Source organism: Zingiber officinale, chromosome 4B (genome assembly GCF_018446385.1).
Source record: "Zingiber officinale cultivar Zhangliang chromosome 4B, Zo_v1.1, whole genome shotgun sequence".
Classification (NCBI taxonomy): domain Eukaryota; kingdom Viridiplantae; phylum Streptophyta; class Magnoliopsida; order Zingiberales; family Zingiberaceae; genus Zingiber; species Zingiber officinale.
The window spans coordinates 139739425-139762736 of record NC_055993.1 but is presented as its reverse complement, the minus strand read 5'-3'; the positions used below and the strand labels follow the sequence as shown (position 1 = coordinate 139762736).

Sequence of the window (23312 nt, the reverse complement as noted above, 5' to 3'; positions counted from 1 at the left end):
AATTTCTTAACAAGACAATTCATCTCTTTTTACCTATCACACTAGACCAACAACTATTCCTTCTTTAGCAGGGTTATAATATTTTTTCATAAAAGAAATTAAAGTAATATTGTTAAAAAGAAATACTTAAGAAATTAATTAATTCAAATAATAGTAACACAATGAAAGAAATTAAAGCAATTTTTTTTTCTATAAAAGCAATCAAAGTAATACTTTTTCTAATATAAAAAAGAAATTTTATATGTACTAAAAGTGTCATTTCCTAACCAAAAAAAAAGTGAAATAAATTAATTCTCGTATTACAATTTTAAAAAACTATTGATCAGCTAAAATTTATTCTATTCATATCCAATGGCCATGAAAAAACAAAAGAAACAACGAACTAACTTCTATTAGATGCATATTAATAGTTGTTACGGTGAAATTTGAATGCTCGTCACCAAGTTTTTGTCCAAGATTAACACACAACGTATCAAAGTATCCATGATGAGAATTCCCTAGAAGCTCTCATTTCTAATGTAATAGTGGTGAGAGAGCTCCCTCGCTTTTCCGTAGAGAGAGGCTTCCTATTCATAGAGTCACTCCTTACTCTCTTACCCTCTCTTTTTGTAAAAAAATTAAAAAAAGTTTTTTAATTATATTTTTTGTTTTAAAAAATAAAAATAGTAAAGGAGTTATTGAGAGGTTGTTATTTTGTAAGAAAATGTGGGAACCATAAAAATAAAAAGTTATGCTTAATACTTAGAAAGAAAAGTGGAAATGCGCTTTGCAAAAGTTAACCTAATCAGTAGTATTAACATATCAAAATTTAGTAGGTGATTGCTACTCGATCCCATGCTGAAACTCTCTCTGATAGCATCTTCAGAAATGCGGATCGAATATTTTCACTCTTGATATTCACCGAGATCCATTCCAAATACTTTAAGGGCTCATTAACCCTTGATAATGAACTCTCCCATGCTGAAACTCCCTCTGATAACATCTTCATAAACGCGGATCTAAGTTCACTCTTGATATTCACCGAGATCCTTTCCAAATCCTCAAAGGGCTCATTACTCACCCATGCTGGCACTGTCTCTGATAGCGTCTTCAGAATCACGGATCGAAGTTCTTCACTGTTGGTATTCCTCAACAGTCTTTCCAAATCCTCAAAGGGCCCACCATTAAACCTTGATGATGAACACCCCCACTCTTCCAAATCCTCACAACACGGTCGCTGAAATTGAAAAATGGTATAAAGAGATGATCAGTCAATTGGCTAAAGAAATTGCATCGCCATTAACAAAATGCTTCTTCAAAATCAGTATCCCAAACTCAAACCTTTTCGCATTCAGTTAAAACGAGCGACTGCAGATTCGGTGTGCATCGAAGAAGATCAGATACGGTGTCCAGGCTGAATTGATCCGCGACATCCATCTTGATCTTCAACTTGAGCAGTCTGTGAAAGATGGGAAATCCTTGGACGACGGCCTTAACGTACCAGGAATCTAGGAGTCGTGTCTGACACAAACAAAAATACTCAGTATAATATCTGCATAATTCGTTCTAAAATATACCAAAAACGTACCTGGAATTTAGGGGTCGTGCCTGGAAGACATTCAGCCGACACAGTTAGTGTTACTGCAGTGACATCGCATACCGCCTTAGCAAATGTTCTAAAGCGCCAAATACTGTATAATTCAACAGAGATCAAGGAGGGTGCTTGGACATGCAAGTACATCAAATTGAAATAGGGCTTTAGCCTTAGATATTCGAGTTTCTGACAATTGATTTGAAGCTTCCATGGAGTAGGAATCAGAGTCAATCGGAGAAGATTTGGAGCTTCTATTTGAATGAGTTCGCCCCAGTGATATTTTACAGTTAATAATAGTTCTTCCAAAACAGGACAGCCGGAGAGTAGCTTCGCCAAGCCCTCGTTTCGAATTGTGATTTCAGGGAGTGAGAGGGAAAGCGTCTTGAGATTGCTCAATCTGAAGATGCATTTGGATAATGTGATACTCGTAAAGTAGATGACTTGCAGATTCAGCGACTCTAGCGATGGCCAATCGAACAGAAGGTCGAAAAGAGGATGGCGGCAATCCTCGAAGAGGAACCGGAGGAGAGACACGTGCCGGGCATCGTGAGATTTGGCATATTTGACTGAGTCATAGACGGGAGTTTCATTATCAATGCTGTCTCCGGTGAGGTGAAGACGAGAAACAGATTCACCTGCGCCGAGGGAAGCCATGAAGCGCTTCATGATGCTGGGTTCTAGTTCGAAGTCGGAGAAGTCGATGACGGGAACGCAAGTCCAGACGTGACGCCATCTGCGGGCCAGAACGGAGGTGCGGATGGAGTCGAGGGTGGGGAGGAAGGAGAGGATGTGGCGGAGAAGCTCGTCCGGGAGATTACTCAGGTAGTCGTCTTCTTCCCCTAATTCCGATTGCAGGTGGCGGCGGTGGCTGTTACTCAATTCGTCCATGAAGATAGGGAGGCTGCTGCGGCGGCGTTAAAGGTATGAGAGGCCGCCATCTCTAGACATATATATTTATAGCAAAATAATTTGACCCAGAAAATTAAGGAAAACCCCGACAATATCAAACCGAACAGATATTCTATAAAAGAATTTGAGTAATGATTTTTAATAAAAGAAAAAAATAGAATAATATTTTTCCTAACGTAAGTACGTAACAGAAGGAAGAAAGAAAGAAAGAATTAATTTAAATAGTAAATATTTTTTAATGATATTTAACCAAATAAAATATTAAATATCCTTTTAAGGCCGCTAGATCATATTACAATTAAAAATAATAATAATAATTATAAACTATTTAGATCCAATGGCCATAAAAAAGGGTAAAATAACTCCTGATTCCTGAACTAGTCAAGTAAGACCTATTAGATACATCTTGACAGTATACTAAAGCAAAAAAAAAGTTGATTTATTATATCAACAATGCTATGTACCTTTATAGAATTTCTGTGACACAATCTTTTCTAGACGGACATGAAAATTCTGGTTGCCCAGCTAAGGATGTTGACATCTTTAGGTTGCCGGTCTGTTCGGTATTGGGTAGAGATGCACTAAATTCTCCATTGGGTGACTCTGGCTTGTCTGTTTCAAGCATGAACTCATCAAAATTTGACAGCAATTTTAACTGATGGTTGAGGGACGCTATTGTTTTTTGGCACTCAGCGAGCTTTTCGACGTCCGGCACAATCACTTTATCCTGTTGACATAGTAAGAATGCTGAAGACGTTCTCTAGCTAGTAAGAGCAGAGAACATAATTGGTGCAATCATGCAGTTTTTAGAATAAGATATAAGCAATCCTAATGAACTGAACAAATTATGATGATGCAACTGCACTACCTGTCTAACTATTGGCTTCTCATTACAGGTTGCAGATGAATAGAATTTAGTGGCTTGCTGCTTGATCTGGAGTTGGTTCTCCAATATGTGGTATTTTGATGCATGATCTCTGGATTCTGCCGCATTCTCATCTTCCATTTGCTTTTCTAAGGTGCCCAGCTTCTCATGGAGGTTCCCGACTTCTTTATGGGCTAACTCAAGTTGCAAAACCAACTCGCTTCTCTTTGCCCTTTCCTTCTCAACATTATCTTCCAGAATATTCACCTTCTCCTGTAACATGACTAGTTCTAGATCTTTGGAAGAAAGTTGATGCTCCAGTTCTTTGTCCCTTACATTTGTCAATTCTGTAGTTTCATACTTGATCAAAAGTCCGGCCGAAAATGCCTTCTCCTCCTTGAGTTTCCTTTCAATTAGACCAACCTTCTCATGTAGCTTACAAAGCTCCAAATTTGTTGATTCAAGCTCCCATTCCAATTCCTCTTTCTTTTGTTTCAATACATCTATTTTCGAACACCTAGATGCTAGTTCTGTAGACAATTTTTTCTCTTCTTCGACAACTTCTTCCAACAATCTAACCTTTCCCCTCAGTTCTATAATTTCAGCAAATGCTGACTCAAGTTGAAGTTGCATTTCGTTCCTCTTTGCTTCTGTTGCTTCCATATTTTGGCACCGCACTCTCAATTTGGAAGATAATTTCTTCTCTTCATCAAAGTTTTTATCTAATGAGGTTATTCTTTCACATAAGTTGTGGTTTTCTGTATGTGCCAATTCAAGCTGAAGTTCCAGTTCATTTTTCTTACCTTCGGCCGCCTCTAATTCTAATTCAAGCACATGTTTCTCCCCATTAGTCAAATTGAGCTGCCTTTGCAACACAACTATCTTACCTTCAGCTGCCGTCAGTTGCATACATGTATCCTTCAGCTGATTGTTTGTTACAGCTAAAGACCTTTCCATTTCAACTTTCTCAGATTTCATCTTCTCAATCGTCTCCTCCAACTCAGTTATATGTAAATGAACAGCTTCAAGTTCGTTTCGTGAAGAGTGCTGTCTAGTAACGGTACGATCTGAATCAGCATCATTATCGGGGCTGTAACTTCCATGGTCAACCTCTGGCAACGCAACAAGTCGTTCCATCTCAAGGAAGTCATCCATTAGGCCAATTTCTACAGCTGTGTTAAGACTTCTTGGACTATCCTTTTCCTTGTTGAACTGATCAAGCTCTGATATTAGAGCTGATGCACATGAATCTGAACCACTCTGCTCATGATCTAAACTTAACTGCCTCTCTCCTGCATCTGATTGGCTATCAGTGACAGACTCAACATACTGCGAGGTAGAAATGAATTTGTGCTTGTTAGCTGATGACAATTTATGTGCTGCAGCTCGTAACTTATGACACTCAGCTTCAAGTCTTGCCAGTTTCTTTATGCTATCCAAATGCTGTTTACTACTTGTTTCTGCTGTTCTGGTGATTAATTCCAATTCTAGTGTTCTCATGTGAAGATTCTCAGTAAGGGTAGCAAGATCAGCCTTGAGGACAGAATTTTCCTTCTTGAGGTCTTCGATTTCTGAGCAAAGATCATATTCAAAGGAGGTTGAAGTTTCAATTTTAGCTTCCATCTGAGCTTGCAACTCGATAAGCTGAAGCTCAAGTTCTGATTTTTCAGATTTCCATTCATGAGTTTTCCTGAGGATGGCATCTTGGACTTTCTGCTCTTGCTCTTCCCTTGTTAACCGAAGCTGCCTGACACATTCCTTCAGGGCAGCATTGAGATGAGTAGCTTTATCTTCAAGGGATGAACTCTTCTTTAATGCATCTTCATGCTGCTGCCTCAAAATTGAAACTTCCTTTTCAGCATTTTCCCAACCTGGCAAGCAAGAAGTAGAAGCAAGCTTGCCATCAATCGATCCACAAATTTGTCTATCATACAGAAGACATCGGCGAGCAGGCTTCAAACATATCTAATTATCTGCATTCAGATACTAGTGTAATGAGACGTTTAGACGGGTAAGATACCTAAAACAGCTTCTTCTGCAACTTCAGCATGCTGCTTGACCAATTCTTCTTTGGCACTAATGTTCAAAAGGGCAGCAGATAGCTTGTCATTCAAAATTTTTGTAGTCTCATCAACTTCGTGATCAACATCCTTCGAAGAAACCTCTGGCAATTGAGCATGTTTCGGGGAGCCAATCGAGGAAGTCCTTGTCGCCTCCTATTAAACAAATAAAGAAAATCAGTTATTGGTTAAAGCATTAATAGTCATCACATTAATTCGGTTATCTTGAGAAAAGAATCATGATCTAGCTAATGGACCACTGAATTATGGCTACCAAGAGATTTATGGAAAAGTTATACTCTTGAGTGTGACACCTCAATCAAGATATCCATGTGGATTGTGGAGAATCATTTTCATGGTGCATTTTATCTACAGGAACAACCTTGAAATTCATGGTAGACTTTTTGTTCATGCATAAAAAGAACATAAATCCTTATCTATTAACTTGTTAGGTTTTAAGAACCAGAGTTATTGATGCACTTGTAACTCAATCTTCCTGACTGGATAAATTGAGCTTGGTCTCTTTCTTTTTTCCCCTCAAAAAGATCGTTTCTTTGATGCATGCTTGATCTGTGTTCTTCCAATCTATTAACTTTGAACACTCACAAATAGCAACAGGTACAAGGGCAAGGCATGGAACTGACCTGTTCACCGGAGTACCTCTCTGAAGATACAGAACCCGAGCTCTCGGTCTCACAGCCGCCCTCCTTTTCCGATGACTTCCGTCTCCAGATCCAACTGCGGCGGTCCATCTCGCAACCTCAACCTTCCAATTTGCTTCGCTGATCACCGCCACCAAGCTCCCAAGTGGTTAGCCGCCCCTTCAGATAAAACAAAAGGTACTCCAAAATCCATGAACTGAAATCTAATAAGCGACAACATGTGCTAGGGCATTCGACAATCACACCGATAGCGAGTGCCAAGTAGACCAAACAAACGAAGGAAAGACCAAAAAGGGGGAAAAAATCAAAATCCTATCGAAAATCACAGCTTCGGACTCAGGATCCGCCGTAGAGTACTTTGACTGATCGCTAACATTTCGAACTTAAGATCGCCCCCCTTTGGGGGAAATCGAAGTTTTTTGATGATCCGGCCTTCACAATACACACAAAAACAAGGTATTTGATTTCAGTAACTGAATGCTTCTCTACCTGATCGATCGACGAGAAGACGGTTGAAGAGAAGAGGCAGATCGAATCGAAGCCGATCATCTGCATCAAACGCGTCGGATTTCCTCTCTCCAGGAAAAGAGCGATTCCCGCCCAAGAACGGAGGAGGTAGGCGTTATATGTTGGTAATAAATAGGGTAATTTTGAAAATGACCCGTTTTAATATTTTAATTTTATTATAATAATACTAACTCTTTAAATTTTAAATGTTTATTTTATTTAATAAAATAATATGATAATTTTGTAAGTGCCCGGGAATATTTTCGGACGCCCGGACAAGTAGGGCTGTAAATAAGCCGAGTCGAACCGAGCTTTGGAGTGTTCAAGCTTGTTTGATAAGATAATCAAACCGAGTCGAGTCGACCTTAAAATGAACCAAGCTTTTGAAATGAGTGTACAACCTTGGCTTGGTTTATTTTTTATGAGCTTAAGCTTGTTTAAAGTTTAGCTTGAGCTTGATTCATTTAGATGTTATCAAACTCTCATTTTAAACTTGGCTTGAGCTTGGTTTGAGCTTGGCTTGAGCTTGATTCGAGCTTGGTTCGTTTAGATGTTATCAAGCTCTCAATTCAAGCTTATTTGATTGTTTGAAACTTTTAGTTGTTTGATTAATTATTGAGCTAGATAATTTAAATTTATTTATTTTATTATTTATTTAGCATATTGAAAAGAGTTTTATTAATGAATATGGTTCGTGAACATTGTTCACGAACATTGTTCACGAATGTTAACGAGCTAAACACATATGTGTTCAAGCTTGTTTGTTTAGCTTAATGAGTTGTTTAAACTTGTTTGTTTAATTAATTTTATGTATATTGAATGAACATAAATAAATTCTTATAAAGTCGAACACTATACTTGTTCATGAATACTTGATTCATTTACAGTCCTACGGACAAATAAAGATCGTTTAAGAGTGTGCATCGAATAGATGTGCAGATATCATATCCTTATATAATATAATAATGACAAAAAGTTATTTTAGAGAGTATGGATTTATAATAATTTCGATAAAATTCATAGAATATGTATCTGCAAATTTGATCAATGAATTTATATATTTACTAATAAAAGAAAAGGGAATTCATATGCTTCTTTACACAAATAATAGTTGATGTAAACCTCATTACAAACAAATTATAGATTATGCATAAGTTGTTATTATTTGAATGTGACATATGCCTAATTTTGTCCCAAAATCTTTAATTTACTTGTTGATAATAAATTTTTAATTTCAATCCATTCAATCATTGATTCATCTATTACAATTATTTTATTTTGGTGTGTCTTTTCAAACTCTTGGGCCTTTATGCCCTAAATTACGAACACGCAAAGTTCTTTTAAAATATTTCAAATTTTATTTTTTTTCTTAAGATTATTTATCAATCATGCACTTTTAATATTACATCTTTTTGTAGACGCTACATAGATTCATTCTACACTAATTTTAAAGCATAATATTTATTTGATGAATCTTTTAAAATATCAAATTATTCATGTTTCTTTATTATACTTGTAAATTGTAAGTTTATAAATAAAATAAAAGTTATCTACTCCCTACATTTTCTTTTATTTTGAATATGAAATGTCTACATTATTACTATATTTTATTAATTATTATATTTATAGATTTTATGTGTTTATTAAAAAATGATTTTATGATGTGATTGCCTTCTCTTGGATCTAAATTGTCACCATAAGAAGGCAATATAATTATACATCTAAAGTCATAGGACCACCCTTTTGATTTTCAACCTCAATCATCATCATCTTGCAAACCATTTATTTGGTGCCATCTTCTCATATTTTGTTTTCTTCTTATGGAATCTTTCTCAAACTATTTTATCTAAAATTCAAAGATTTTTTTTTCATAATGTAGAACACAAGCAAGAGATGCAAAGGGGTATGTGAGGGTCCTACAACTCCATGAAAGGTCATTTCCTCCATTATCTTTGATGTGTAGTGGATGTGTAAGCCACAAAGAGCACAAACATGCAATGAATTGAGTGCCCTAAGACATGAAGGTCATTCAAATGAAATTCAAACCCTAAATTATTTCACAATTTATGCTACAGCTAAGCACTTCACAGCAACAGAACACTGACTGGTCGCGAACAATCATTGCTTCATGCACTGAACAGAAACACAAACTATCGACAGATGCAAAAATCCATCAAGTTGATTCAGATGTGTAAGCCACAAAGAGCTAAACATGTGATGAGTTGAGTGCCCTAAGGCATGAAGGCCATTCAAATGAAATTCAAACCCTAAATCATATCACAATTTATGCTACAGCTAAGCACTTCACAGCTACAAAAACACTGACAGGTCGCAAGCAATTGTTTCAGGCACTGAACAGGAAGTGAAAATCCAACAAGTTGATTCAGATTGCTGAACAGAACAGCAAGCAAAGTTAGGATACGATATCAACTGAGACATTTGATACTGATCAGCTCATATTACTTAATCACATGACGAGAAAAGTATATTGACTACCGGTATATTGAGCATCAATAGCCTAAAGTTGTCGACCCTTCAGCATACTGCTTTTCATATCAACTCCATGAATTCCAACAAGGTGAGCCTTCTATCAACTGGGCATGCCATGAAGATCTTCACTCTGTCCCTGTTTTGTACTAAGTAGCAAACATTTGAAGTATCTTCATTTCAGGGACACCAATCTTTGTGAACTCATCAAAGAACTTCACTAGCTTGTTTTCTTTTTCAGAAATACCGTTTGATCTTTGCCAAACATACTTGATGTCTCATTAACTGGCGTTTCTTCAGACAGCTTCGACCACATGTTCAAACTCATTGGAACTCGATGGCTTCATATTTCTGCAACATATAAATAATAAATATACAGGTATCATAGCTCTGCTGCAATTAGCATGTTACAATCTAATGGCTTTGCTGATGGCACATTGTTTTTCAAACATTACTTCTCCACACTATCAATGATTACTTCATTCTCACCATCAGAAAATGTATCCCTCCATCATATGGTTAAAAACTTGTCTCAGTTCTATCATATCTTGGAACAAAAAAATTGAATCAATATGAAGATATACAACATGAGATATATTTGAAAATGAGTGGTACATTTAACCATTATGAAAAAAAATGCTAAACCAAACAATTAATAGGAAATCAGATATTAACATGTGCACTGATGTTCATATTGATATGCATGGGATTACATATAAGATGTGTAGCATGTGGTTATCTTGTATGTGGGTGATTCCTTAGTTAAATAATAAGCCTTCTAGCATGTGCTACCGAAATCATTTGGCAGCGGCAAACACAACAACAATATGTTGAAAATGATATGTTCACGATTATATCAGCTTATCTAGATGTTTTACATTACCACATCAGTTCATCACAAATAAAATTTCTGCTAGGCTTGTTTCACTGTTTTGGCTGGGCAAACAAAGAGGAAGACAAAGAACAAACTGAAAAGTGCAACAAAAAAGCACAGGTAGATCAACCACTGGTTACAGCAAAGTTAAACAATTTTTGACAGTATACAGGTGAAATCAAAGATGACAAATCATGGTGAAACGAAGCATAAAATAGGCGAGCAAATTTGGATTCTATCTAATTACTTACCTGAGTGGTCGACAAATCTTGGGCAGTGAATCAAGTCTTGAGAAGGAGAAGGTTTACTTCAACTAACCTATTTCACTTCCCTTTCATTTCCTTCACAAAAAAGCAGTCAGAGCAAAGGTCGCCCAAGAGGTATATAGAGAACTCCTCGGCTTGAGACAGGAAGCCATCCAGAAATAGAAAGCAGAAAAGAAAGAGACTGAAAGAAGAGAAGGTATCTGTAGTATTCCATGTCTTTTTACAATGGTATCTGTAGTCTCATGGGAATCTGGAAACAAACTTGTTTTTTTTTTCTAAATGTAATTTTGTTGTTTATAATTGTGTTGTGATCAATATGTTGCCAAGCTACTCAACTAGTTTCCACTATACTCTTCATGGTAATTTATTAGCATAAGAAGTCACATAAAAAAAGGAAAAAAAAATCATGATTATATCGAATGGTTTATGTTTCCTTTTGTCTGTTTTATTGTTGCAGAATTTTAGATTTCCCATCACTCTGTAAATAAAGAAATTTTCCATGTTCATTGTAGCTTTTGTGATGTTAAGAACAAGTTTATTTGTTTCCTAAGTTGGCTTCTCTGGATGCATTGTTTCGCTCTTGATCTTTTCTATACACTTCTACAGATAAAACAAGCAAACAATGACCAAACATTTCTACAACTACATGAACCATTCAAATTATATGAATAGAGATATGGAAGAAAATGAGTGGTATCAAACACTCTAAAAATGATAAAGTTAGCATAGTACAAGCACCATTTGATATTATGGAAATAGGTTTGCTAAAATTGCATTGTCGGATGTTTCAATAAATGAGAATCTGTTCAAGTTTCAAGCTGAAGAAATGAGCTGGTACTGCTTATAAGAACATAACATCTCAATAGAAAATTTCCATAATTTGGTTTTTGACTCTTAAGAAATTTACCACAAATGTCATCTTCAATCAAGTCACTTTCATATGTGATGCTAGGTGGGACATTTTAAGCACCTCCATGGCGATTCAGAAGTAAACTGTGGTACAGAGTAGCAAGGTGGATGAACACCATCACCAGTACTAAGAAATCATCGAGAAAACCAACAAAACCAAAAATCCCTGCACAAAGAGCACACATTTTGTTGTTTGAAATGACACGTACCATTGTCGGATTACTAACACTTCTTAACCAACTATGCTTCAGCATCAGCTCCAGGTCCAGCTCCAGCTCTAGCTTCAGCAAGGGTGTTGATAAATTCACCAGACAAGTCTCATGTATCCTCCTCGTGTTGAGCTGCCTCAACAATGTGCATCATAACTCTAGCAACACCATCATAAGACCGAAAACTAAAGAACCGTGGTCATGCAACTGCAATATCGATAAAGAGCTTAAGGACCTCCTGAAGGTAGTCTTCGTCACCAGAATCGACAAAGGTTCGCATCATGGTATATCCGAGTTCAACAAATAGGATGTTTCAACAAAAGCGGACTTCAAGGAAGTGACAAGGTTGACTGCCACAGACAGTGCAGCGACACGGACATTTGAAGAGGAAGGGTGAGAGAGGGCGGCGAGGAGGAGAGTGCTAAGGGTGGGGAGGTGAGAGACGACGAAGGAGGCGTCGCCAACGAGGACATAAGCGATCTGGGCAATGATGAGGAGGGCATACTCCTGTAGGCGAGGACGGGCATTGGAGGCAACGACAGCGTGAAAGAGGAACGGGAGAAGATCAGGCCAGGTGGAGTCCGGGAGGAGGTAGAAGGCGGAGATGGTGCCAGCGACCTTCTTGGCAGTGGAGCGGTCGGGCTCCTACTGGAGGACGGCGAGGAGGAGGTGTTGGATGCTACTCGGAAAACCTATAGGTTCCACTGTACAAAAATTTTGTACAAAGGTCTGAACCTTTTCCTAGCTACTATGTGTTCTTTTAAATTAAATTTTGGATCGCCTGCGGAACTTAACACGTTTGATCCAAAACTTAATCTATTTGTTCTTTTAGGTTTTGACTTGGATCTCCTGCGGAACTTAACACGTTCGACCCAAGTCTCCTTAAGTTATTAATTCCATTAAATATTAATTTCCATAAAAGGTTCCCAGTACTGACGTGGCGAGGCACATGACCTTCTTGGATATGGGAGCAACCACCACCGACTAGACAAAACCTTTAATAGAAAGCTAATATTTAATTTCCTAAAATAACTTTAGGTTAACCAAAAGGAACAATCAAATCACAAGGAAAAGAAAGAAACAAAAGAACACAACTTCGAAAAACATATTCGAAATTCTAGAACGTAAGCCTCTTGTATTTGGTATTATTTCCATAAATAACTAGCATGATGCGGAAATAGAAATTACTAGTTATACCTTGTAGAAAAATCTCTTGATCTTCTACCGTATTCCTCTTCTAACCTCGGACGTTGTGTGGGCAACGATCTTCCGAGACGAGAAACCACCAATCACCTTCTTCTCTTCCTAGCTAGGTTCGGCCAACAAAGAGGAAGCTTCATCAAGGAAGAAAAACAAAATACTAACCAAGCTCCAAGAGATGCTAGCTTTCTCTCCTTCTTCTTCTTCTTCTCCGAGTAGTATCCGGCCACCACAAGAGCTCCAATAGAAGGGTAGGGTTCGGCCACCACAAGAGGAAGAGAGGGAGAGATTGGCCGGCCACACCAAGGAACAAAAGAGGGAGAGGAATAATAGATGTTGTCTCTTGTGAAGGCACCCTCACCCCTTCTTTTATATTCCTTGGCCTAGGCAAATTAGGTGTAACGCCCCGGCCCGGGCGAGCCCCACCCGGACCGAACCAGGAACGACACCAGAATTACCTATCGGTTTGATGACTAGCTCCACAGACCACCGGAGGTCCTTTCAGCGTGCTTTGTCCTCACTCGCACGCACCCTGGAAAACTTCCCAGGAGGTCACCCATCCTCAGATTTCTCCAAGCCAAGCACGCTTAACTTTGGAGTTCTTAAGTTTGGGCTTCCGAAAAGGAAGGTGCACCTTGGTGATATGGATAGTACCATCTAACCTTTTAAGTCATACTTAACCAGAATCTCAGAACCGGGGTATTACAATCACCCCCACTTAAAGACACAACGTCCTCGTTGTGTAACCACAAATCACACCACAAGCAAACCCCAGAATCTCCCTCGCTAGGTGGTGCCCTGGGTGCTCCTACCACAGGCGCACTCACGGTCGCAAGGTCGCTCCGATACCATCTGTAACGCCCCGGCCCGGGCGAGCCCCACCCGGACCGAACCAGGAACGACACCAGAATTACCTATCGGTTTGATGACTAGCTCCACAGACCACCGGAGGTCCTTTCAGCGTGCTTTGTCCTCACTCGCACGCACCCTGGAAAACTTCCCAGGAGGTCACCCATCCTCAGATTTCTCCAAGCCAAGCACGCTTAACTTTGGAGTTCTTAAGTTTGGGCTTCCGAAAAGGAAGGTGCACCTTGGTGATATGGATAGTACCATCTAACCTTTTAAGTCATACTTAACCAGAATCTCAGAACCGGGGTATTACATTAGGAAATTTAATTACAATAAATTTTCCTTAATTTCCTTGACATGATTTAATTGAGAGAAATAAAATAAAATTTCTCCAATTAATTTCAAGTGGCCGGCCACATCATTGGAAAACAAAAGAGGACAAGTTTTAATCAACAATTAAAACTTCCTAATTTGTTTCCGGAAATTTTTAAAAAATAAAATTTCTCTTTAAAATCTCTTCATGGTTGATAAAAGGAAATTTCTATAATTTTAATTTTATCAACATGTGAATAATTTTTAAAGAAAAAATAAAACATCTCTCCAATCTACAAATAAGGAAAGAGATCTAATCTCTTTCTTTAATCTTTTGTAGATCTTTTACAAGAGAGATATTTTAATTTTAATTCTCTTTAAAATATATCTTCCACATAATAATAAAAATTAAAATTAAATTTCTTGTTAATTTATTTTGGCCGGCCCTACTAGCTTGGGTTCAAGCTAGGGCCAACCATACCTAGGCCGGCCCTAGCTTCGATCCCAAGCTAGCTTGGCGGCCCCCTATGGGTGGGTATAGAAGGTGGGTATAGGTGGGTATAGAACTCATAAATAAGAGGCTACGATAGGGACCGAGAGGAGGAATTGGTTTGGTCTCCGATAAAATTAAGCATCCGTGTTCGCCCAACACACAACTTAATTTTATCAATGATAATTCATTCCACTAGAGAACTATCATGAACTACCGCACCAATCCCAAATTACATTTTGGGCTCCTTCTTATTATAAGTGTGTTAGTCTCCCGTGTTTAAGATATCGAATGTCCACTAATTAAGTGAGTTCTCGACAACTCATTTAATTAATGTCTAAGTCCAAGAGTAGTCAACCTTATCGTCATGTCGGACTAAGTCCACCTGCAGGGTTTAACATGACAATCCTTATGAGCTCCTCTTGGGGACATTATCAACCTAGTATCTCTAGGATACAGTTTCCTTCTATAATCAACAACACACACTATAAGTGATATCATTTCCCAATTTATCGGGCTTATTGATTCATCGAACTAAATCTCACCCATTGATAAATTAAAGAAATAAATATCAAATATATGTGCTTGTTATTATATTAGGATTAAGAGCACACACTTCCATAATAACCGAGGTCTTTGTTCTTTTATAAAGTCAGTATAAAAGAAACGACCTCAAATGGTCCTACTCAATACACTCTGAGTGTACTAGTGTAATTATATAGTCAAGATAAACTAATACCTAATTACACTACGACCTTCTAATGGTTTGTTCCTTTCCATTCTGGTCGTGAGCTACTGTTTATAATTTATAAGGTACTGATAACATCATCTTCTGTATGTGACACCACATACTATGTTATCTACAATATAAATTAAATGAACAACTATAAACAAATGTAGATAATTAGACGAATGTGATTCTTTATTCATAATGAATGTTTACAAAGCTTAGGCTTTCAATATACACTCAACAATCTCCCACTTATACTAATGACTAGGCTGCCATATCTTCTACCATACATCCGATTCTCATTCCTCCACATGCCGATCGAAAGCTTTTAGGAAGGGCCTTAGTGAAAGGATCCGCCAGGTTCGCCGATGCAATCTTGACGATGACAACTTCTCCTCGCTCACGATATCTCGTATCACGTGGTACTTGCGCTCTATATGTTTACTTGCCTTATGAGTTCGTGGTTCCTTCGAGTTTTCGCTATTATCACAATAAATTGTGATGATTTTGGGCAAACCAGAATCACATCTAAGTCCATTAGAAAGTTCCTGAGCCATACCGCTTCTTTAGCTGCCTCTGAGTCAACTTCTATGGTTGAGTCCGAAACGTATTTCTGCTTAATACTCCTCCATGAAATGGCTCCACCTCCTAAAGTAAACACATAGCCTGATGTAGACTTACTGTTATCCCTATCTGATTGAAAATCTGAATCCGTGTAACCCACAGGGAGCAGATCGTTTGCTTGGTAAACTAGCATATAATCTCTAGTCCTTCTCAGGTACTTTAATATATGCTTTACCGCAGTCCAATGTCCTTGTCCAGGGTTACTCTGATATCTGCTGACCATGCCCACGGCAAAACAGATATCAGGTCTCGTACATAGCATTGCATACATTAGGCTTCCTACAGCTGAAGCATAAGGAACTGCTTTCATGTCCTCTATCTCTTTCGATGTCTTTGGAGACATCTCTTTAGATAGAGCTACTCCATGTCTAAAAGGTAAGAAACCTTTCTTGGAATCCTGCATGCTAAAACGAGCAAGGATTGTATCTATATATGAAGCTTGGGACAGACACAACATTCTTTTCTTACGATCCCTTATAACTTTGATCCCAAGAATGTGTGCACAATCTCCTAAGTCCTTCATATCAAATTGTTTGGACAACCATACCCTTACGTCTGATAATACCTTGACATTGTTGCCAATTAACAAAATATCATCTACGTATAGTACAAGAAATACCACCACGTTTCCGTTACACTTCTTGTATACACAAGATTCATCCGGACTTTGAATAAATCCATATGACTGGATTACTTCATTAAATCGGATGTTCCAAGACCTTGAAGCTTGCTTCAGTCCATAAATGGACCGATTGAGCTTGCACACTAGATGCTCTTTGCCTTTTTCAATGAACCCTTCTGGTTGCTTCATATGGATGTTCTCTTCAAGACTTCCATTAAGGAAAGCTGTCTTGACATCCATTTGCCAAATCTCATAATCCATATGAGCAGCAATGGATAAGAGTATCCGGATAGACTTAAGCATGGCTACCGGTGAAAAGGTCTCCTCATAATCGATTCCCTCTTTTGAGTGTACCCTTTGCAACAAGCCTAGCTTTGAAGGTTTCTACCTTCCGTCATCCCTCTTTTCCTTTTGTAGATCCACTTGCATCCAATGACTTTTACACCATCGGTGGTTCTACAAGCTCCGGACCTTATTAGAGTACATAGACTCTATTTCGAATTCATCGCCTTTTGCCAAGATCCTCTATATCTTGGAGTGCTTCATTATATGACTGGGATCGGGTTCATGTTTACCCGGATCAAGTCCAAGACTCTCCCAAAACATGAATCTCTCAGTCGCCTCACAACCCTCCCACTACGACGAGGCATGCGTGGTTGTGTATCATGTGTGACACGTGTTGCGATCTCTTGTGGTACTTCATCTTGTATCGTTGGTATCAAGTAGACATGCCTCTCTAAGTTCTTCTAAAACGACTTTACTCGGGCTTGTGATCCATTATATAGTCTTCTTCTAAAAACGGGCATTGGTGCTAACAATGACCTTCCGGTCTTAGGACTATAAAATAAACCACCTTCGTTCCTTTGGGATATCCTACAAACACGCGAACTTCAGCGAGATTCTAACTTATCAAGATCTGGTTCAAGACATGTGCCGGACTACCCCAACCGAATATGTCTTAGACTGGTTTTCGCCATTCCACAATTCCATGGGAGTAGAAGAAACCGATTTAGAAGGTACTAAGTTCGGAATCTTCTGTTTCCAGAGCGTATCCCCAAAACGAATTTGGTAATTCTGAATAACTCATCATCGATCTAACCATCTCCATAAGAGTCCTATTCCTTCGTTCTGCCACACCATTCTGTTGGGGTGTACCAGGTGCAGACAGTTGGGATTGAATCCCGGCCTCTGATAAGTAATTCCTAAACTCTCCTAAGAGGTATTCGCCACCACGATCAGACCGTAGTGTCTTGATACTTTTACCTAGTCGTTTTTCCACATCAGCCTTGTATTCTTTGAACTTATCAAAGCACTCGGACTTGCGGCGCATTAGGTAAATGTATCCATATCTTGAATAATCATCTATAAAAGAGACAAAATATTCAAAACCTCCTCTTGCCTGGACAGACATAGGACCACACAAATCAGAGTGAACCAATTCTAACACTTCTTTGGCTCTATACCCCTTGGCCTTGAACGGCCTCTTGGTCATTTTACCTTCCAAGCAAGATTCACAAGTTGGAAAATTTTCCAACTCTAATGAACCCAAAAGTCCATCGGCTATAAGCCTCTGAATCCTACTTAAGTTAATGTGACCAAGCCTTAGATGCCAAAGATATGCTTGGTTCATTTCCGAAGGTTCTTTTCTCTTATTAGCATTAGAAGATGAGTTATAAATTTCCATGTTTTGCTTTGTGGAATAAATTGATTTAAAATATACAAATTGCCAACTAATGCACCGAAGATAATCACTTTATTTCTTTTAATAACTACATCGTTCATTGAAAGAAACCGAATATCCATCTAAAAGCAGTTTAGAAACCGAAATTAAATTCTTTCTAAAAGCGGGTACATAAAGACAATTTCTTAAAACCAAATTTCTATTTCTACTAAAAGACAAGTAGACGTCTCCCATCGCAACAACCGCCACCTTAGTAGCATTGCCCATGTAGACGGTAATCTCCCCTTCAGATAGTCGTCGGGTTTCCTGGAACCCCTGCAAGAATTGCAGACATGATCGATGGCTCCCGTATCTACACACCAGGTGTTGGTAGATAACACCGCTAAACATGTTTCAACAACTAGAGTATGAGATATACCTTTGTTTTGGTTCTTACGAGGACATTCCGCCTTCCAACTGCCTGCTTATAGATGAAGCACTTGCCCTTCGGCTTCTTCATTCCGACTTTAAATCCGTACTTTGAGATTTATTCACTTTCTTTCTGAACCAGTTTGTTTCTTCTTCTTCTTTCCTTCGGTTTAGAAGTAGAACCATTTTCAAGATAGTGAATTTGAGCATTGTGACGAAATAACCCTTCTGCAGCTTCAGTAGTTCCCCTAATGAATAAATCCTTTTATTCATATTATAGTTCAGCGGAATCGCTCAAAACTTCTAGGTAGGGTTTGGAGGATCATATCGATCCGGGTTTCCCATCAATTTCTCCTCCAAGGATCAGATTTCGTTCGGATAAGCCATCATCTTTAGGATATGATCCTACAGAGTACCCTCTTGCATGGTGGTGCCATTATCTTTCTCATGGCTTCTTGCCTATAAGCCCTATCCTCGATGACCAAAGAGTTCCTTGAGATTGTTCATGATATCATAGGTCATTGGTATTAAATCTTGATGTTGCAATACATTTGACATTGAAGCCAAAATGTAACACCGCGCCATCTCATCCGCTTTTACCCATTTCCTATGATATTCAATCTCCTCTTGGGTAGATTCACCAAGAGGTATGATGGGCAATGGGTCGAAAGTCAATTTATAGCTTTCAGAAGTAAGAACAATGTCCGTGTTTCTTTTCCAATCTATGTAGTTTGGTCCAGTAAGTCTATTCTGTTGAAGTATGATGGACAATGGGTTGAAAGACATCCTAAGAATCACAAATAACTTTTGGTCAGAACTCTAAATTTAGAATAATATTGATTCCTCAAACAATACTATTTTAAATTAACCAACACCTCATAACACCGTGAATTTTGTATGCCACGTTAGTGTGGACGTATACAAATTCAACATTTGTAAAAGGAGGGTTTTAACCCATTAATTTTATTATCTTGTCAACCTAACTTTTTGACAAATAAAAATAATAGTTGGTATCATTTGGTCACACAAATAATAGCAGTGACTCCGTTGGGGAGGATACTATTAGATGTGTCTAAGTGTATACCATTACTTGACACTAAGTCCATTAATAAGATTATGCCCCTTCCGTTGGGGAAGATCACACGCTCTTAATTAACTTCCTATAGTCATCCAAAAATAGAAGTCTGTTCTAGTGATCCACAAACAAGCTCATCCGTTATGGAGGAAGGCACTCAGAGCCAACGCGCAAGCTTGTTTGCATCACTTACAAATCAGTAATGAAGGCCATGGGATTTATTTAAAAATCCCGCTCCCACTTAGTTATTTATAAATGAGGAATTTTAACTATGCTAGCCTACTAAACTAACATGCACACACAGCATAATATAAAAGCAATAAATAGAAAATTTAATTTTCAACTATTATGGCTTTTATCTCTAATTGTCCTCCGTGTGTTGTCATCCCAAGCTGCTGCCATATTTGGCCACCGCCACCGGGTCTAGCTGTCGCATCCATCTTGCTCCTTGTTCCGCTGCTCCTCTGGTCCTTAGAAGGTTCCACGCTTTGCAAGATTCGACCCGCGATATAAATAGAATTTTACATTTTGATCCTATATTCCATAAAAGGAATGTACATGTATCTAGATCACAAATAAAATCCTAATAAATCTAAATACAGCTCCTGCTGTATTTTAATACAATCATGCATACACATATAAATGCCCTTGACATGTCCAAGGGTCCAATCACACACATAATAACTAAAAGCCATAATAGTTGGATCCTGCATCCACAAAGTTAGCACATCCTACTATTAACCTGCCTAAATTATGTATGACATGTGCATAATTAAACTAAATACCAAATACACAGAGGCAAAACCCTAGCTCTGATACCAATTGTTGTATGCTACTCGGAAAACCTATAGGTTCCATTGTACAAAGGTCTGAACCTTTTCCTAGCTACCATGTGTTCTTTTAAATTAAATTTTGGATCGCCTGCGGAACTTAACACGTTTGATCCAAAACTTAATCTATTTGTTCTTTTAGGTTTTGACTTGGATCTCCTGCGGAACTTAACACGTTCGACCCAAGTCTCCTTAAGTTATTAATTCCATTAAATATTAATTTCCATAAAGGTTCCCAGTTGGCGTGGCGAGGCACATGACCTTCTTGGATATGGGAGCAACCACCACCGACTAGACAAAACCTTTAATAGAAAGCTAATATTTAATTTCCTAAAATAACTTTAGGTTAACCAAAAGGAACAATCAAATCACAAGGAAAAGAAAGAAACAAAAGAACACAACTTCGAAAAACATATTCGAAATTCTAGAACGTAAGCCTCTTGTATTTGGTATTATTTCCATAAATAACTAGCATGATGCGGAAATAGAAATTACTAGTTATACCTTGTAGAAAAACCTCTTGATCTTCTACCGTATTCCTCTTCTAACCTCGGACGTTGTGTGGGCAACGATCTTCCGAGACGAGAAACCACCAATCACCTTCTTCTCTTCCTAGCTAGGTTCGGCCAACAAAGAGGAAGCTTCACCAAGGAAGAAAACAAAATACTAACCAAGCTCCAAGAGATGCTAGCTTTCTCTCCTTCTTCTTCTTCTTCTCCAGTAGTATCCGGCCACCACAAGAGCTCCAATAGAAGGGAGGGTTCGGCCACCACAAGAGGAAGAGAGGGAGAGATCGGCCACACCAAGGAACAAAAGAGGGAGAGGAATAATAGATGTTGTCTCTTGTGAAGGCACCCTCACCCCTTCTTTTATATTCCTTGGCCTAGGCAAATTAGGAAATTTAATTACAATAAATTTTCCTTAATTTCCTTGACATGATTTAATTGAGAGAAATAAAATAAAATTTCTCCAATTAATTTCAAGTGGCCGGCCACATCATTGGAAAACAAAAGAGGACAAGTTTTAATCAACAATTAAAACTTCCTAATTTGTTTCCGGAAATTTTAAAAATAAAATTTCTCTTTAAAATCTCTTCATGGTTGATAAAAGGAAATTTCTATAATTTTAATTTTATCAACATGTGAATAATTTTTAAAGAAAAAATAAAACATCTCTCCAATCTACAAATAAGGAAAGAGATCTAATCTCTTTCTTTAATCTTTTATAGATCTTTTACAAGAGAGATATTTTAATTTTAATTCTCTTTAAAATATATCTTCCACATAATAATAAAAATTAAAATTAAATTTCTTTTTTAATTTATTTTGGCCGGCCCTACTAGCTTGGGTTCAAGCTAGGGCCGGCCACCCAATCTCATACCTAGGCCTAGCTTGATCCCAAGCTAGCTTGGCCGGCCCCTATTGGGTGGGTATAGGTGGGTATAGAACTCATAAATAAGAGGCTACGATAGGGACCGAGAGGAGGAATTGGTTTTGGTCTCCGATAAAATTAAGCATCCCGTGTTCGCCAACACACAACTTAATTTTATCAATGATAATTCATTCCACTAGAGAACTATCATTGAACTACCGCACCAATCCCAAATTACATTTTTGGGCTCCTTCTTATTATAAGTGTGTTAGTCTCCCTGTGTTTAAGATATCGAATGTCCACTAATTAAGTGAGTTACTGACAACTCATTTAATTAATGTCTAAGTCCAAGAGTAGTACCACTCAACCTTATCGTCATGTCGGACTAAGTCCACCTGCAGGGTTTAACATGACAATCCTTATGAGCTCCTCTTGGGGACATTATCAACCTAGTATCTCTAGGATACAGTTTCCTTCTATAATCAACAACACACACTATAAGTGATATCATTTCCCAATTTATCGGGCTTATTGATTCATCGAACTAAATCTCACCCATTGATAAATTAAAGAAATAAATATCAAATATATGTGCTTGTTATTATATTAGGATTAAGAGCACACACTTCCATAATAACCGAGGTCTTTGTTCTTTTATAAAGTCAGTATAAAAGAAACGACCTCAAATGGTCCTACTCAATACACTCTGAGTGTACTAGTGTAATTATATAGTCAAGATAAACTAATACCTAATTACACTACGACCTTCTAATGGTTTGTTCCTTTCCATTCTGGTTGTGAGTTACTGTTTATAATTTATAAGGTACTGATAACATCATCTTCTGTATGTGACACCACATACTATGTTATCTACAATATAAATTAAATGAACAACTACAAACAAATGTAGATAATTAGACCAAATGTGATTCTTTATTCATAATGAATGTTTACAAAGCTTAGGCTTTCAGTATACACTCCAACAGGAGGGACTTGAGTGAGGTCTGGGAGGCGAGAGAGAGGCGGAGCCAGAACGAACCGCGAGAGTCGCGGTGGGTGAGGAGAATGCGGAGATGGACGGCAAACATGGCGCGGAAGTCAAGGGCAGGGAGGCGTCGAGGACGGCAACGAGCTTTAGGGCTAGGGCGTCTAGGTGGAGATCGCAGCCGAGGATAAAGAGCGACTCAGCGTGGGAGCGCTGTTCGTTCGCCGCGGACGTCAATTGACCGATCAAAGACTCGAAGGGGCCGAGCTCCGCCAATTCAAGAATCACGGCGATCTTCTCCCGTTCCGACACCATCTCCGCCCTCTACCTCCTCCCGGACTCCACCTGGCCTGATCTTCTCCCGTTCCTCTTTCACGCTGTCGCTGCCTCCGACGCACGTCCTCGCCTATAGGAGTATGCCCTCCTCATCATTGCCCAGATCGCTTATGTCCTCACTGGCGACGCCTCCTTCGTCGTCTCTCACCTCCCCACCCTTAGCACTCTCCTCCTCGCCGCCCTCTCCCACCCTTCCTCTTCAAATGTCCATGTCGCTGCACTGTTTGTGGCGGTCAACCTTGTCACTTCCTTGAAGTCCGCTTTTGTTGAAAACATCCTATTTGTTGAACTCGGATATACCATGATGAGAACCTTTGTCGATTTTATCGATTATGGTGACGAAGACTACCTTCAGGAGGTCCTTAAGCTCTTTATCAATATTGCAGTTGCATGGCCACGATTCTTTAGTCTTTGATCTTATGATGGTGTTGCTAGAGTTATGATGCACATTGTTGAGGCAGCTCAACACGAGACTTGG

At 38.5% G+C, this 23312-nt stretch overlaps 3 protein-coding genes and 2 long non-coding RNA genes across 9 annotated transcripts; 1 reads left to right on the top strand and 4 right to left on the bottom strand.

The window, feature by feature from the left end:
- Positions 1-808: 808 nt before the first annotated feature.
- On the bottom strand, positions 809-2461 carry LOC121978769 (putative F-box/LRR-repeat protein At3g28410). The gene is made up of 3 exons (XM_042531065.1): positions 1568-2461; positions 1321-1500; positions 809-1216 (listed from the first exon to the last, which is right to left on the bottom strand). The coding sequence occupies exons 1-3, from the start codon at positions 2459-2461 to the stop codon at positions 809-811; spliced, it is 1482 nt and encodes a 493-aa protein (XP_042386999.1).
- LOC121977126 (filament-like plant protein 3) lies at positions 2338-6691 on the bottom strand. 5 transcript variants are annotated; one of them, XM_042529670.1, is made up of 6 exons: positions 6559-6691; positions 6052-6228; positions 5368-5563; positions 3351-5218; positions 2947-3209; positions 2338-2474 (listed from the first exon to the last, which is right to left on the bottom strand). In XM_042529670.1, the coding sequence occupies exons 2-5, from the start codon at positions 6157-6159 to the stop codon at positions 2949-2951; spliced, it is 2433 nt and encodes an 810-aa protein (XP_042385604.1). In that variant the 5' UTR covers positions 6160-6228; positions 6559-6691; the 3' UTR covers positions 2338-2474; positions 2947-2948. The 5 variants fall into 5 exon arrangements, with proteins under 5 accessions (XP_042385604.1, XP_042385605.1, XP_042385606.1 ...); XM_042529671.1 differs by having other exon boundaries at positions 2341-2477; XM_042529672.1 differs by having other exon boundaries at positions 2378-2513.
- LOC121977131 lies at positions 6558-10194 on the top strand. Its single transcript, XR_006110744.1, has 3 exons — positions 6558-6684; positions 8456-9442; positions 9981-10194. It is a non-coding gene; the product is annotated as an uncharacterized LOC121977131 (long non-coding RNA).
- On the bottom strand, positions 8929-10328 carry LOC121977130. The gene is made up of 2 exons (XR_006110743.1): positions 10189-10328; positions 8929-9414 (listed from the first exon to the last, which is right to left on the bottom strand). It is a non-coding gene; the product is annotated as an uncharacterized LOC121977130 (long non-coding RNA).
- Positions 10329-11600: 1272 nt separating this feature from the next.
- LOC121978767 lies at positions 11601-22813 on the bottom strand. The gene is made up of 2 exons (XM_042531064.1): positions 22553-22813; positions 11601-11966 (listed from the first exon to the last, which is right to left on the bottom strand). The coding sequence occupies exons 1-2, from the start codon at positions 22811-22813 to the stop codon at positions 11601-11603; spliced, it is 627 nt and encodes a 208-aa protein (XP_042386998.1).
- Positions 22814-23312: the final 499 nt, after the last annotated feature.